This window comes from Numenius arquata, chromosome 19 (assembly GCF_964106895.1).
Source record: "Numenius arquata chromosome 19, bNumArq3.hap1.1, whole genome shotgun sequence".
Classification (NCBI taxonomy): Eukaryota; Metazoa; Chordata; class Aves; order Charadriiformes; family Scolopacidae; genus Numenius; species Numenius arquata.
The window spans coordinates 708,226-720,876 of record NC_133594.1 but is presented as its reverse complement, the minus strand read 5'-3'; the positions used below and the strand labels follow the sequence as shown (position 1 = coordinate 720,876).

Genomic DNA, 12,651 nt, shown 5'->3' with positions numbered 1-12,651 from the left:
TTTCATCAAATCAGGCCTTGTGTTTGCCACCGCCTGTTCGGTTCCAGGAGTTTTTCTCCCTGAAGCCTTTCTTGTGATGTGATCTGGTAGCCTTGTATCTAAATCACTTCAGCCATGCAGAATGGCAAGGCTTTGGTAGGATTTTATTCACCTTTATCAGGGAAGCTGAGATTGGAGATGTTGAAAACCGTTATTTTTCATAGTAATTCATGATGCAGGATGAAGTGGTGAAGCGGGACTAAATGAATCCCTCTCTGTCGCGTGGAAATGCCAACCCCCAGACCGTCGCCTTCCGTGGGGTGCTGGGGATGGCCGGTCAAACGGGGGTGTGTTGTCTGAGCCGGGGCCACAGTGCTGAAGGCTTTGGGGACACGTGGCTCCAAGTGACAGACAGCTTCCCTGCGGCGCTCAGCTTCAGGGCTCGGCTGAAATTCACATGAGAAGATTTATGTCTCTTCTCTTGAGTCACACATCTCCTGCAGGAGCGCGTTATATTTATATTTTTAGTTGTTACTTGAGGCAATTTATAACAGGGGTTCCCAGCTCAGTTGCTGCTCTTCGCTTGTAGCGTTTTCATCAAATCAGGCCTTGTGTTTGCCACCGCCTGTTCGGTTACACGTTCACATGTCTTTCCCTGCACTTTGGACTACTCCAGACCCTGTTTCCGTCCGTCTGGAGCAGCCCAAACCCTGCGATGGACAAGAGTGGATGCGGCGAAGGGGGTTGGCTGGTGGCACTGGCTGTGGTTTCCAGCCAAAGAGCTGGTGTTGATGTTTGTGGGTTTGGACCATTTCCCTTTCATCTGCTTTTCCATGGAAGTCTTGCAAGCTTCGTGGGGTCCCACTTTGGGCATCCCAAGCAAGGAAAGCCAACGGAGAGGTTGGCTCTAACCCGGGGTCTGGTCAGCGGCTGCAGACCCCGCTCTCCCCATCCACCCACCTCTACCCTGTGGTACCACCACTCTCCCTGCCTCCTGGGCGGTGTGTTCCTGGCACTGCCCAGCTCTGAGGTGCTGTATTTCCTCTTCTTTTCTTCTTTTCTTCTCGCTAGCTTCACGTGCTGGCCTTGGGCCGGGGTCATCTGAAGAGCTCCACCACATGAACAGGTCTCAGGGCAGGGCTGTCAGGGCAGAAAAGCAGAGGAGTCCACCATGAAGCTCTCTAGAAAGGAGAGGAAAAGAAAATGCCACTTGGGTTGTAAATCAAGAGAAAGAGGGAGAGACTATTTGGCTGATGTGGGTCATTTTCTAATGTTGGGAATATGGTCAGGTCAGTATTTGTGTTTTGGAGGATGGAGTTATCTGCGAGTTGATCAGGAGAAGTTTTATACAAGACTCTCAATCTGGTCTGTGCTTTATGAGAAACATTTCGGAGAGGATTTTTGAAGTAATTCATTAAATCAGAAATGTATCTGAGACAAAGTGAAGAGTGAATTCTTCTGCTCTGAGACGGTCAGTCTAACATGCTCATGTGTGACTCGTGCCATGATGCAGATGTCTCAGTTGCTGAGCTGCTCAGCCCACATAATTCAAGAGCACTTTGGATTCTCCCTAGTTATACCAAATAAGATAGTGCTGCAGAAGCCATAAGAAACTCTGTGTGACCTCTGACATCTTGTTAGCAAGCCACAGGGACACAAGGGCCTTGGAAATTTTCAGTAGGTTTCAGCCATCATTTTTCTTTGGAAATGCATCCACTTTAAGGGCTCTTTTCTGATTTTTTTTTGCACAATTTAGATGGAAAAGCAGTGGAACGTGCCTCTCCCGTTGGATATACACGAAATCGATATTCAGGGACCTGGATTTTTGACCATGCATTGAGATACACGTCCGGTATGTGATGGAAGGGTGTGAAAGTCTAACCAGGGATCAGGGAGCAAGGGAAAGCTCTGGATGCAACGGGTGCATTGCCCAAATTCCATCTGCGAGGCTCAGGAATAGCCTGGCAAAACTGAGTGCACCAACTAACCAAACCCTTCCCATCTCCCCTCCTACTACAGCTTTAACCCGCATGACACATCCTGATGGGGACATGGTCCGATGACCATGGTGGCAGTGTCCAAGGCAACACGGGCATGTTCTTTGTAAGGCCTTGACACGTAGCGATGTCTTTTTTTTCCCCACTTCATCTTTCCTCCACTCTAATAACACATTTATTGTAGGAAGCCATCCCTCCTTTCTCCAATATAAGGATCTGTGCCTTTGCCCCCAAATCATGGTGTGCTGAGTATGCAGTTGTGGCTGTTGAGTTGTTTCTCAGTGCCTGCAGAACTTAGATGTGTATCATAGAATCACAGAATGGTTTGGGTTGGAAGGGACCTTAAAGCCCATCCAGTCCCACCCCCTGCCCTGGGCAGGAACACCTCCCACCAGACCAGGTTGCTCCAAGCCCTGTCCAACCTGGCCTTGAACCCCTCCGGGGATGGGGCAGCCACAGCTTCTCTGGGCAACCTGGGCCAGGCTCTCACCACCCTCAGAGAGAAAAATTTCTTCCTGAGATCTAATCTAAATCTCCCCTCTTCCAACTCAAAGCCATCACCCCTCGTCCTATCACTACATGCCCTTGTAAAAAGTCCCTCCCCAGCTTTCTTGTAGGTGTAATGCAACCTCCTTTACAACCTCCTCAAACTTGCTGTCTCCTGGGGCAAGGCTCTTCCATCCATGTGTAGGAGGTGGGTAGAGGTACCCACCTCAAAGAAGGTGACTCCAGCCTTCCCCTTGAGACCTGGGTGCTTCAGGACACCTGCAAAACAGCACAGGCTGTGGGAGGTGGTGGTCCCTTCAGCTCCTGCCCAGCACGAGGACCATGGCACTCACTCGGTTTCATATTGGGAAGGCACCTACGTGGTTACCTGTACAGGTTATAGTCTTCTTGAAGAAGTGCACAATACCTTTATGTGCCATAAACTATCTCCAGAGGAATGGGGAAATACAAGAAAAATGGGGAAATAAAATCACCGTAGACTTCCTCACTGTTTTTTACCTGTTTTCCAAGTGCCCTGGGTGGGCAGCACTGGTTCGGGGTGTGGGTGAGCGACAGTCACGTTCTGCTGCCGGTCCAGCTGAACCTCGGCTGCTGCCCAGGGCGAGTGGTTGGTGGAGCCCAAGTGGTGGGGAGTGTGCTCGTCTTCTGGCTGTGCTGCTCTGGGGCTCCAGCTGGGATAGTGTTCAGGAAAGAATTTTGGAGGTTGGCGATGAATATAATCAGTCCTTGAGCGTGGAAAATGACGGCTGGCAGGTGCTGCCAACTTGCTGATATCCAGGATTTTGCTTCAAAAAGCCTGTGTGGAGTGACCACGGGTGACGGCTGTCCCATATACGTATATCTATATATAAAATACAATTAGCTACGATAATGAAAAGGCTATGGAGCACATCAGACGTAGTCAACGGACTATAGTATCAGTATTTTAGAGTATTTTTTCAAATGTGTACTCTTGCGTATCGGACTGTAGCGAGTTGCCTTTCTCACATCAGTGACAAAGTGGCCTCCCAAGCTCAAAAGACAGTCCCAAGTGATGTGAACAGTGATGGGCAGGGAATTCAGCGCGGGTATGAACTGGAAGGAGGGTTATTGCCTTCCCAAGCTGTAAGCAATAGGGCAGGGGTTGGGGAAAAAAGAACATGGGTCTAGTGTGTTAAAAAAACCCACAGTTGGTTTTGTTCCTGGAAAGAGCTTGCTTTGAGTGGCGCCAGGTAAGTATTGCTGTAAAATGATGTTTGGGAATATTTATTAGGATGTGGGTGTGTGAATGTTTTGTTCTTGTTTGTGGCTTGTCCCTGAGTTTTACAGTTTTGCATGGTCAGGAAAAGATAGTTTCAAGGTTGTGTGAGGAAGCATCCATGGAAATGGAATGCTACATTCATGCAAAATTACATTCAGCCCTTTTTTTTCCCACCTCCTTTTCCCGTAAGGGCTGCTCTCGCCCTGCTGAAGGGCACAGAGAGGATCACGGATACGGCTGATGGACAGCTGAGAAATGCAGTACATTTTGCAAGTGAGAACTTGAAAGGTGAATTTACAGCCTGTTCACCAATGTGGAGTGGGGGGAAGGAAATAAAAGGTTGAATCAACTCAAATAACAAATCTAAGGAAATTTCTGTCTGTCCAAGAAACAGAAGAGGCTAAATTCATTGCATAATTTCATCATTACAAATGATTCTCCCAGCTCTGTTTCCCTGGTTTCATTTAAATGACTGTTTGCAGATGTGTGTTTTCTGGAATTAGAGACACAAATTGAGAAGAGAGACTACTGTGGTCATGTGCTTTTCCTTAAAAAGGTCAAAAGTTCTATTTGTATCTATTTGGTTTCCTCTGGGTGGATATTTACCAAATCTCTGTGGGTTTCTTGAGAAATTCGTACATTGTGCATTTCTTGAGAAATTTTAAAAACTCCTTGCCTCAAGATAACATATTGCCTTCTTTTTTTCAGTTGAAAAGCTTTTTTTCCCATATACGAGGAACTTACTGAAAAGTAATTCAAGGTTATTTCTGTCCATAGGAAATATTAGTCATTATTATAAAATTATAAATCAGGCTATTTTGAGAGTGGCCCTTTCATGTTCGTGAAGTTATAAAGATATACTGAAAATGTAAGTTCAGGGTAATATGCCGAGGAATCTTAAATAAGGCTGAAAAAAGGACTGAGTCTGGGATAGTGATTTCCTGCATTTATCTCCATGAACCTTCCAAAAATTACTTTGCTGCAAACTGCATTCTTTTGTCCCCAGTTTATGGATAAGTATGCGGTGAGGCTGTTTTTCCTGATCTAATATGGTGATGTACACTTTCCTGTCTTGTTTTTCAGGGTCTTACGAGTGTGGAATATGTGGGAAGAAATACAAGTATTACAACTGTTTCCAGACCCATGTGCGAGCGCACAGAGGTATCTCACTCCTGCTCAAATCTTTGGGAATCCTGGGGTAGCCTTCAGGCTCGGAGACTTATTTTGGAGAAGGGCTAGATTGCTCTTCTGCTTCTCTGTCCATCAATAACGCTTCTTTGGGGTGGCCCATTCACAGGATAAATTTTGGGGCTGCCTCAGCTCTGTGGCAGCAATATTTCTTCCGGGGTCAGGAGCAGCTCTCGTGTCTGGTGCAGTATTTACTGCCCAGGGCTCTCGGGAGTCATTGCTGTGTGTCGGGAGAGCTGCAAATCTCAAAGTTCCTCCTGGCAAACGACAGCAGGGTCCAGCAGCGGAGTTACCCCCCAGGGGCAGACGTCTCCCCGCGGTGCCCGCGCTCCTGCCCCGCTGGGTGTTCCAGTCCAGCCCTGTAAGTCATGATGGGGGGTATCAGGGCAGATAACGGCATTGCTATAATGCTGTGTCTTTATGTTAAAATCAAAATGATATCTTGGACTCACCCCCTGCTGTCGGCCGAGGTCACTTTCCAGATACATTGTTTGTATGAAATATCTCGCGCGTAGTCAGAAGCGACTTTATTTGAATTTTCTATAGGTCTGGCCAATTCAATGTTGCTTAATTGTAGAAATGCAAAAATTTTGCTCGGTGTTTTGTACAATTAGCGTAGTTTGTGTAATTTGGAGAAATACGTATCTGAAATAATAGAAAAACAGGGACTTGAAACAAGCTCCTGAGCCTTTCAGTGGTTCTATGTTCTCTCTCCGGAGCTGAGCACTGAAGTCTGTGTCAGGCTTGGAGGAGCATCTGCTGTAGCTCCGCAGCTGTAACCAGCACTATCGGTGCACGTGGTCGTGGATAAAATGACTGACTGGAGTGTCTAAAGGAGCATAAACTCCCAGTGAAAAGTTTGAAAATCCAGGAATAATGAAGGCTAATGCAATATTACATTTCAAATGTGTAAACTCTCAGAATTCAGCAAATGCACAGCTGAAAAGGGAACATGCATCTTAACTTCTCAGGGTTTTTCACAGTCCCATAATACATCCTTTAATTGCATGGTTGCATTTTTCTCGTATGCTGTTTAACATCAAAGAGCTGCTTCTGTGTTCTTAGATACACGCAGAATTGGTTTTCGGTGCTGCTATTACTTTCTAAACACCAACAAAATTCCTAAAAGTCCTTTAAATGTAACTACAAAGTGGCTTCACTCTGCAGTTTAAGACAAAAAAATCCCTAAAATAATAGTGAGCAGCAGTTATTTGCTGACGCGCAGAATGTTTTACTGTTGCATCACAGCACTGCAATAGTTTTGCAATAATAATTGCAGTATTTAGATTAGGGACAAGGATTGCTTTTATTTTACTTCTCTTCCCCAAGCACTGTGGGATCTTTAATTCAGCTGGAATTTTAGGAGCTGATATTAGTATTATAATATTCGTAGGAGTTCACCTCCTACTGTGTCCAACTGATTTTTATTTATACACTTATTTATATTTTGATCATGAAATCAAGCTATATATTAAATGGTCTGGATGCATCAACATACACATGTGCAATTGATATCCATAGTTTTTTCATTAACTCAGCGGAGACACGACTTTACCTTTTGCTTCTGAAGTCTTTTTAATGTGTAGCCACAGAAGATGGAAGTTTTCAAAATCTGAATGTGAGAATTTATTAGTAATTTTCACATCAGTGGTGGAGAAGCACAATTTGTATACGTGAAACTTAAAAACCCATTGTTTTATGTTGCTGTAAATGGATGCATGTAGTGGTAACATTTAAAGTGCATTTGAATTGCCTTAAGACAATAAAAATCAAAATGAGATATTTACTCATGTACGCTCCTCACAAGAAATCAAACTGAAAACGTGATGCAACTCTGTAAATGTGATTCTCCCAGAAACAGAACCTGAGCTGGCAGGAAAAGCAGTGGGGAAGTACCTGTCTGCAGAGAAACAAGGTGCCAGTGAATGTGCGTGTAATGTGTAGTTAGGAGAAAAAAAGCACAGATTATACGGAGGAAAGCCCTGTGAGATATTAGGCAGTGAGAATCGTAGATGGAACTGGACCAGTAACAGTGGTGGGAATAGCATGAGACTGCAGGACTGAAAAATCTTCGTGAAAGCTGCTTTTATTGCCACGTGTATCTAGGGTTTCATGTAGAAGTGGCTGGTATTGCACCATCACCACAAACGGGGGATAACGTGGGGGTGGCACGTATGCTGAGGACGGGATTCTGCGCTTCCCATGTTCTCCCTGCGGATCTTCAGTTCCATGCCTTGGCTAAAACCCCGGGGCGCTGGCAGGGCAGCTCTGCTCGCTCAGCTTGTCCTCGAAGCACTGAAAATTGAGCTCCCTTGGCATATTACGCGCAATTATCAGCTGCCAGAAACTCAGATCCTGAATCTTTTAGTCATTGCTTTTTGGCTGGGCAAGGAAGGAGCCGTGTTGCGGGGGCAGGACCTGGCAGTCCCTCTGAGCCTGATGCTTTTTCCAAGCATCAGCCGTGGTTTCCCCGAGGTCTGGGCCACCCGTCAGTCCCATAAAGTCTGCCTTGCCCTGAAGGTTTGAGTGATCCTGGGTAGACTCACCAGCTCGGCATCGGAGTAGCTAGAGCAAACCCAGGCCCCTTTTTCTTTAGGTGCTTTCTTCCAGGGCTTTTTGGGCATTCAAGCAGAAATAATCTGCTTTTTGTGATTTGCTGAAAGATACACCCCTTCCCTGGAATAGCCCTCTGCTTTTTCCTTTCTTGTGTGACTCCTGTGTCACTGGTGGTCCCTGGCCAAGCTGTGGGTTGGTCCTGCAGACGGACAGAGCTGGTGATGCAAAAGGGAGAGCAGATAGTAATCGTGTCAATCTGGTTTGGATCTCTGGGGCAGAACAATTGAAAAAAGCATCTGTCCAGCCAGCTCCACTGTCACCATTCAGTGACCCAACTTGTGTCCCTGGGTCAGGAGGTTTGGAGGTCCCAAGTTGTCCTTGCTTTGAAGGAGGTTATTTCTAAGCTGGTTTTTGTACATCTTGGTGTCCAGTTTGGAGCCACAGCAGATAAGCTGGGGGCTTGCAGCTCGTGGCCAGTGCAGGTGGGAGCTCTGTTGCCCTCTCGGCTCTTGCAATCGGTCCTTACTCATCAGTCACTTGTTTTGCCCTGTGCAAAACTTAAATTTCTTCTTACCCTTTGAGCTGTTCAGTGCCACATTGGGACTTTCACACTGGCAAGATCTCTAAAGGTTAAACATCACATTTTTTCTTTGTAATGATAGTTTTTGGGAGAAATTTCCTAGATTGTTTTTTAAACCTGCACTGGCCTCCTCTCTGGATCTCCAGGGCAGAGAAGCTGTGTTGGGAGGTGACCCGTGCTCTTTAGGCTGATTTTTTTTCTTGTCCACCTTCAGGAACAGGTGGTTTCTTACTGGAAAACGGGGCATTTTCTTAGTTTCTTGAGCTTTCCCTGTGGTACTCAGCATTGGCTGGAGAATTTCAGGGAGTGATTGATCTCCTGGCAGTTTGCAAGTGCAGAGGGTTGAGGCAGGTCTTGAAGACGTGCTGCCTCGAAGGGACAGGCTCCTTTGCTGCTTTGCTCCGAGAGCTGAGATGCTGGTGCGGAAAACCCCACATAAAGGGTTCTGCGAAGAACCAGAAACGTAGGTAAGAAGTTTACTCACTACGTTTTGTCAAGGAAGAAATGCAAAGGTTGCGTTCCTGCCCCTTCGCCTTCCCGAAACGCGCAAATAAAAATGAAACCCAACAACAACAACAAAAAGTGATCTTGTGAGGCTGAAAGGCTCCTTTGTGAGCTGATGTGCAGCCCTGCAGGACCCCGTCTCCTTCCTCCATCCGAGCTGCCGGAGCCTGGGGGGAGCAGAAAGGCTGCAGGTTCCTGGAGGCGATGGAAGGCTCGTCCCAGCCATCGGCGCAGACAAACGCTGCCGCTTCACCTACAGGCGACCCAGGCCTTCAAAATTTGAGGCTTACAGTGCTTTTTGTTGAGCTGTGTGGGTTTTTTTGAAGTTATTAAAAGGCTTGGATTCCCTTCAGGAGTTAGTCAGCTAGAAAGTTTTGGTTTGTACGGTTGGGTCATATTTAAGCAACACAAGCAGCAAAACATCTGCATGTTTTGAGTCAGGAAAATTATTTCACTTTCAGATAACTCAAAAAAAAGAAGGCTGAAATTACTTTGTTAGACTTTCGGAAAGTAAATTTAAAAACCTCTGGGCTGAGGCCACGCAAGGGAGATTTTTACCCAAAGGAGAATTTTTCAGAAAGCAAGTGAAAGAAGAGAGCAAGGCTCGAGTTTAACCCTCGCAGGATATATTGCCTCTGTCCTAATAATTGGTGGAAGTTCTCTGTTTCCAGATAAGCTTTTCTGGGCTGAACGATGATTTTGCTCAAGTCGTTTTTCTTCATTATTTATTTACGCTATTTAGTTGGTGCATTGCCTCCCTCTGAGCCCATCAGCTCTCTGTTACCCTCCGGCGTGGGTGTGGGAGTCAAAGGGCAGCTCTGCCATCATCGGAATAGGTGCTGAATGCACTGGAGTAGGAAGGTTCTCTTCAGGCGAAGTTTCTAGTTCAACCAATTGTTCAAAAAACTTCTCAAAGCTTTTAAAGTTTCAGATTAATGTTTTCCAAGAATGGCTTCTGCTCAATTCCAAAAATATGAAAGGGAAGATGACTCGTTCAAACCATGAATATGGAAAAATGTGTTTTTCCAAAGTGCATATTTCTGGAGTCTGAGTTGCAGCAGTTCTGTGACTGCAGCGATTTTGAGGTGAGAAGTTGAAAATTAATAGTGAAATAACCATTCTTGAGGAGAGATGGTGTTTCTGAGCTGAAGAAAGTTGGGTTTCATTTGTATGATTATCAGCTACTGAAAAATCATAGGATTTGGGGGCATCCTTTGCCCTCTGGGCTGCATCCCAACCATCGATTATTTATTGTGTACATTTCCCAGTCTGTAGCAGAATTTTGTAGGAGATGCAGAAAGTTACTCGAGACACAGGAGTTAACTTGCCTATTTCCCAGCTTTCCCGCCAACCTCCCTACTCTCACTTACTTTTGCAACTTTCTCAGAAATTGGTCTTTTGTTTTGAAGCTGTAATTAACTTGGTCTCAGCCCAAAGGTGATTTAGTGTGGGCTGTTAGGGGATTTTTAGGGGTTTTTTTTTTAATTCATGAAAGCTTTACCCTGTCTTATGACTAAGAGTAACAACATTCCTTAACAGAGCTCAGAAATGGCTGCTCCTATAAACCTTAGTGTGTTGCTCGATTCTTGTTAAGTTTGACTGAAGTACTTTTTAAGGCTATTTAAATGACAGAAACGGCCTGGTGCGTGCATAGTACATAGCTTTTATGGTTTATTTATGCCGTTGTCTGTGAATGCCGGGACAGCATTCTGCAGAACTCCATTGTGCCACAGCTCGCTTTTTCCTTGAGTGATAGGTGGTAATTCAAACAAGTAGCAGCTGTGGAAAAACACAGGGGTTTGACTGTCGAGGTTTCGCATACGATACCGAGGGCTGGTGATCTGGCCCCTCAGTTTATGAAGTTGTGCCAAATTAATTACGTTGCCTGGAAAACTGATCTAATCAGGCGGGTTAATCAAGTAGAAATGTACAAATTCACAAACCCACAATCATTTGTTTTTATTATTTTTAAGAAATAAGGAAATTAAATGCAAACAGTGTTCATTACTTAAGGTTGCAAATTTTAAATTCAAAAATGCTGTGACATTCCGCAGCTGTGGTTTTCAGAGCAATGCGAGCATGATTCCAAGAGACATACGGAATATTTTGAAACGTAGTTATGTTATTAGATAATGTGACATACAGTATATGCAATTTAGGATGAATATGAAACACTTCAAAACGGCTTGGAAATCCTAATCATTTATGATCCTTGACTTACTGTAACACCGGGTTTTCTTTTCCAGCTTGCAGCTTTGCGCATTGCGTTTGTTCAGGGCTTGACTGTGATCTTTGCTGTGTGCTTCTTGCCGTCCCACATCTTGGAGCGGAGGGAGCTTTTCCTCCCTCCTTTCCTCATGTCCCTTCATTAAGACCAGGATAGAGTAGCCCCCGGGGGGGGGGATCCTTGTGGCCACCTCTGGTAGAGGTTGTGCCATGTCTGTGGAGCGGAGACACAGCAGTGGAGCTGTGCCCTCCCCCATTTGCTTTCCTGGGTTGACAGAACTTGCCCAGGAATTAAGCACGGGAGCAATTTCAACAAACCTTCAGTAGAAATTAGGAAACACATCGTTACGAGCTCCACTGACGACGGTGGGACCGTTAGGGTGCGTCGGCCCAGCCTGTGCAGACCTTGGCAGGGCCCTTCAGCCTGGAGACATGACAGCAGCCGGCCTGAGGCGAGGAGGGGCGATGGCAGGGCTCTCCCTGGGCAGAGCAGGGCAGTCCTGGCACCCCGTGCCTCTCCAGAGCCCCCCCACCCCGAGGCTCCCTGCGGCTCTCCTGGGGCAGGTGTTTCCCCTCTAGCCATCCCGTTTGGAATCCAGGCCCCTGTGACCGCTCAGGGAACAAGAGCCCCGGTGCTGGAGGCTCTTCCAAAAGCAGCTGTGTTTTATCGAACAGCCCTCGAGGTGGCCTGCGCTGGCCCCACAGCCCGTCCCCGCTGAGGGCTGCTGGCCTTTCGCAGTCCACTCCATCGGCAGCCACCGTCCCCCCGAGGGAGCCTGTGCCTCGCACAGGGCAGCCGCTCTGGGGAGACGCTCTGTGCCGGGTGTCGTGGGCCACCATGGCGGAGGAGAGCGGCGGCCAGAGGAGAGCGAGCGAGCGAGGCACCGGGGCCGGCCGAGGCGCAGCGGATGCGGGGCAGAGTCAGCCGTCAGATCTAAGTGCAGCTCTTTCTCTTTGCAGACACTGAAGCTGCCTCAGGTGAAGGAGCCTCACAAGGCAGTAAGTACTCATGGCGCTGGGGGTGCGTAAGGGGGGACCGGGGCCTGGCGTGTGGGCGCTCTCCCCTCAGCCGTACGGCCGGCCGTACCCCTCACCGCCTCGGGGCTCGGTGGGGCGGGGAGCGGGGCGGCGGGCGGGCGGTCGGCGGGGGCCGGCGGGGCCCTTTCCCCGCAGGCCGGGGCTGCGGCCGGCAGAGGGCGGCCGGCGCCGCGGAGATGGCGGCGGCGGTGGGCGGGAGGCGGCGGGGCAGGGCCGGCGGGGCGGCCGCCTCCCGGCACAGCCTCGCCGGGGAGAGGGGCCGCGGCGGGGAGGTTTGTCGTCGTCCTCCCACCGTGAGGGGAGCGCGGTGCCCGCGGCTGGGTGGGCTCGGGGAGCCGGGCAGCGTGAGGGGACGGAGGACGGCCATGAGGAGACCTCCTGCCCACCTGCTGCCTCAGCCTCTGCAGGGGACACGCTGGGTGCTGCCAGCCCCTCTAGTGTGATAGATCGTGTAGGATTTTTAAACATACAATCTGGGGGGGGTGTCCCTGCCTGAGGAAGAGCGTTAATAAACCAGAGCGGGTTTGGGACAGGCTTCTGGGCTGCTGAGGCGTGGAGGGGCTGAGGCAGTGGGGCCCGACACCAGGGGAAGAGGTGGCATTGGGGGACCTGGTGGCAGCCTGATGGCCCCTGAGAGGGGGGGAATCGGGAAGATGGAGCCAGGCAGTTCACAGTGGCAGGAGAATGAGAGCTAATGAGCATAAAGTGGAAAGAAAAGAGGTTGAGGCTGTGTTGAAGGAAGAGCTTTTCCCCGTGCTCTGGAGCAGGTTGTCCAGAGAGGTTGTGTCTGCTGCATCCTTGGAGGTTCACACAACCAGCCTGGATAAAGTCCCAAG

General features: G+C 48.2%; 1 protein-coding gene across 1 annotated transcript in view; it reads left to right on the top strand.

The window, feature by feature from the left end:
- Nucleotides 1–12,651, top strand: part of ZNF618 (zinc finger protein 618) — a 174,302-nt gene that overhangs the window by 104,759 nt on the left and 56,892 nt on the right. Inside the window, exons 5-6 of the mRNA XM_074161371.1 lie at nt 4,807–4,884; nt 11,738–11,776. Coding sequence (XP_074017472.1) covers nt 4,807–4,884; nt 11,738–11,776 — 117 coding nt within the window. The remainder of the gene's footprint in view (nt 1–4,806; nt 4,885–11,737; nt 11,777–12,651) is intronic.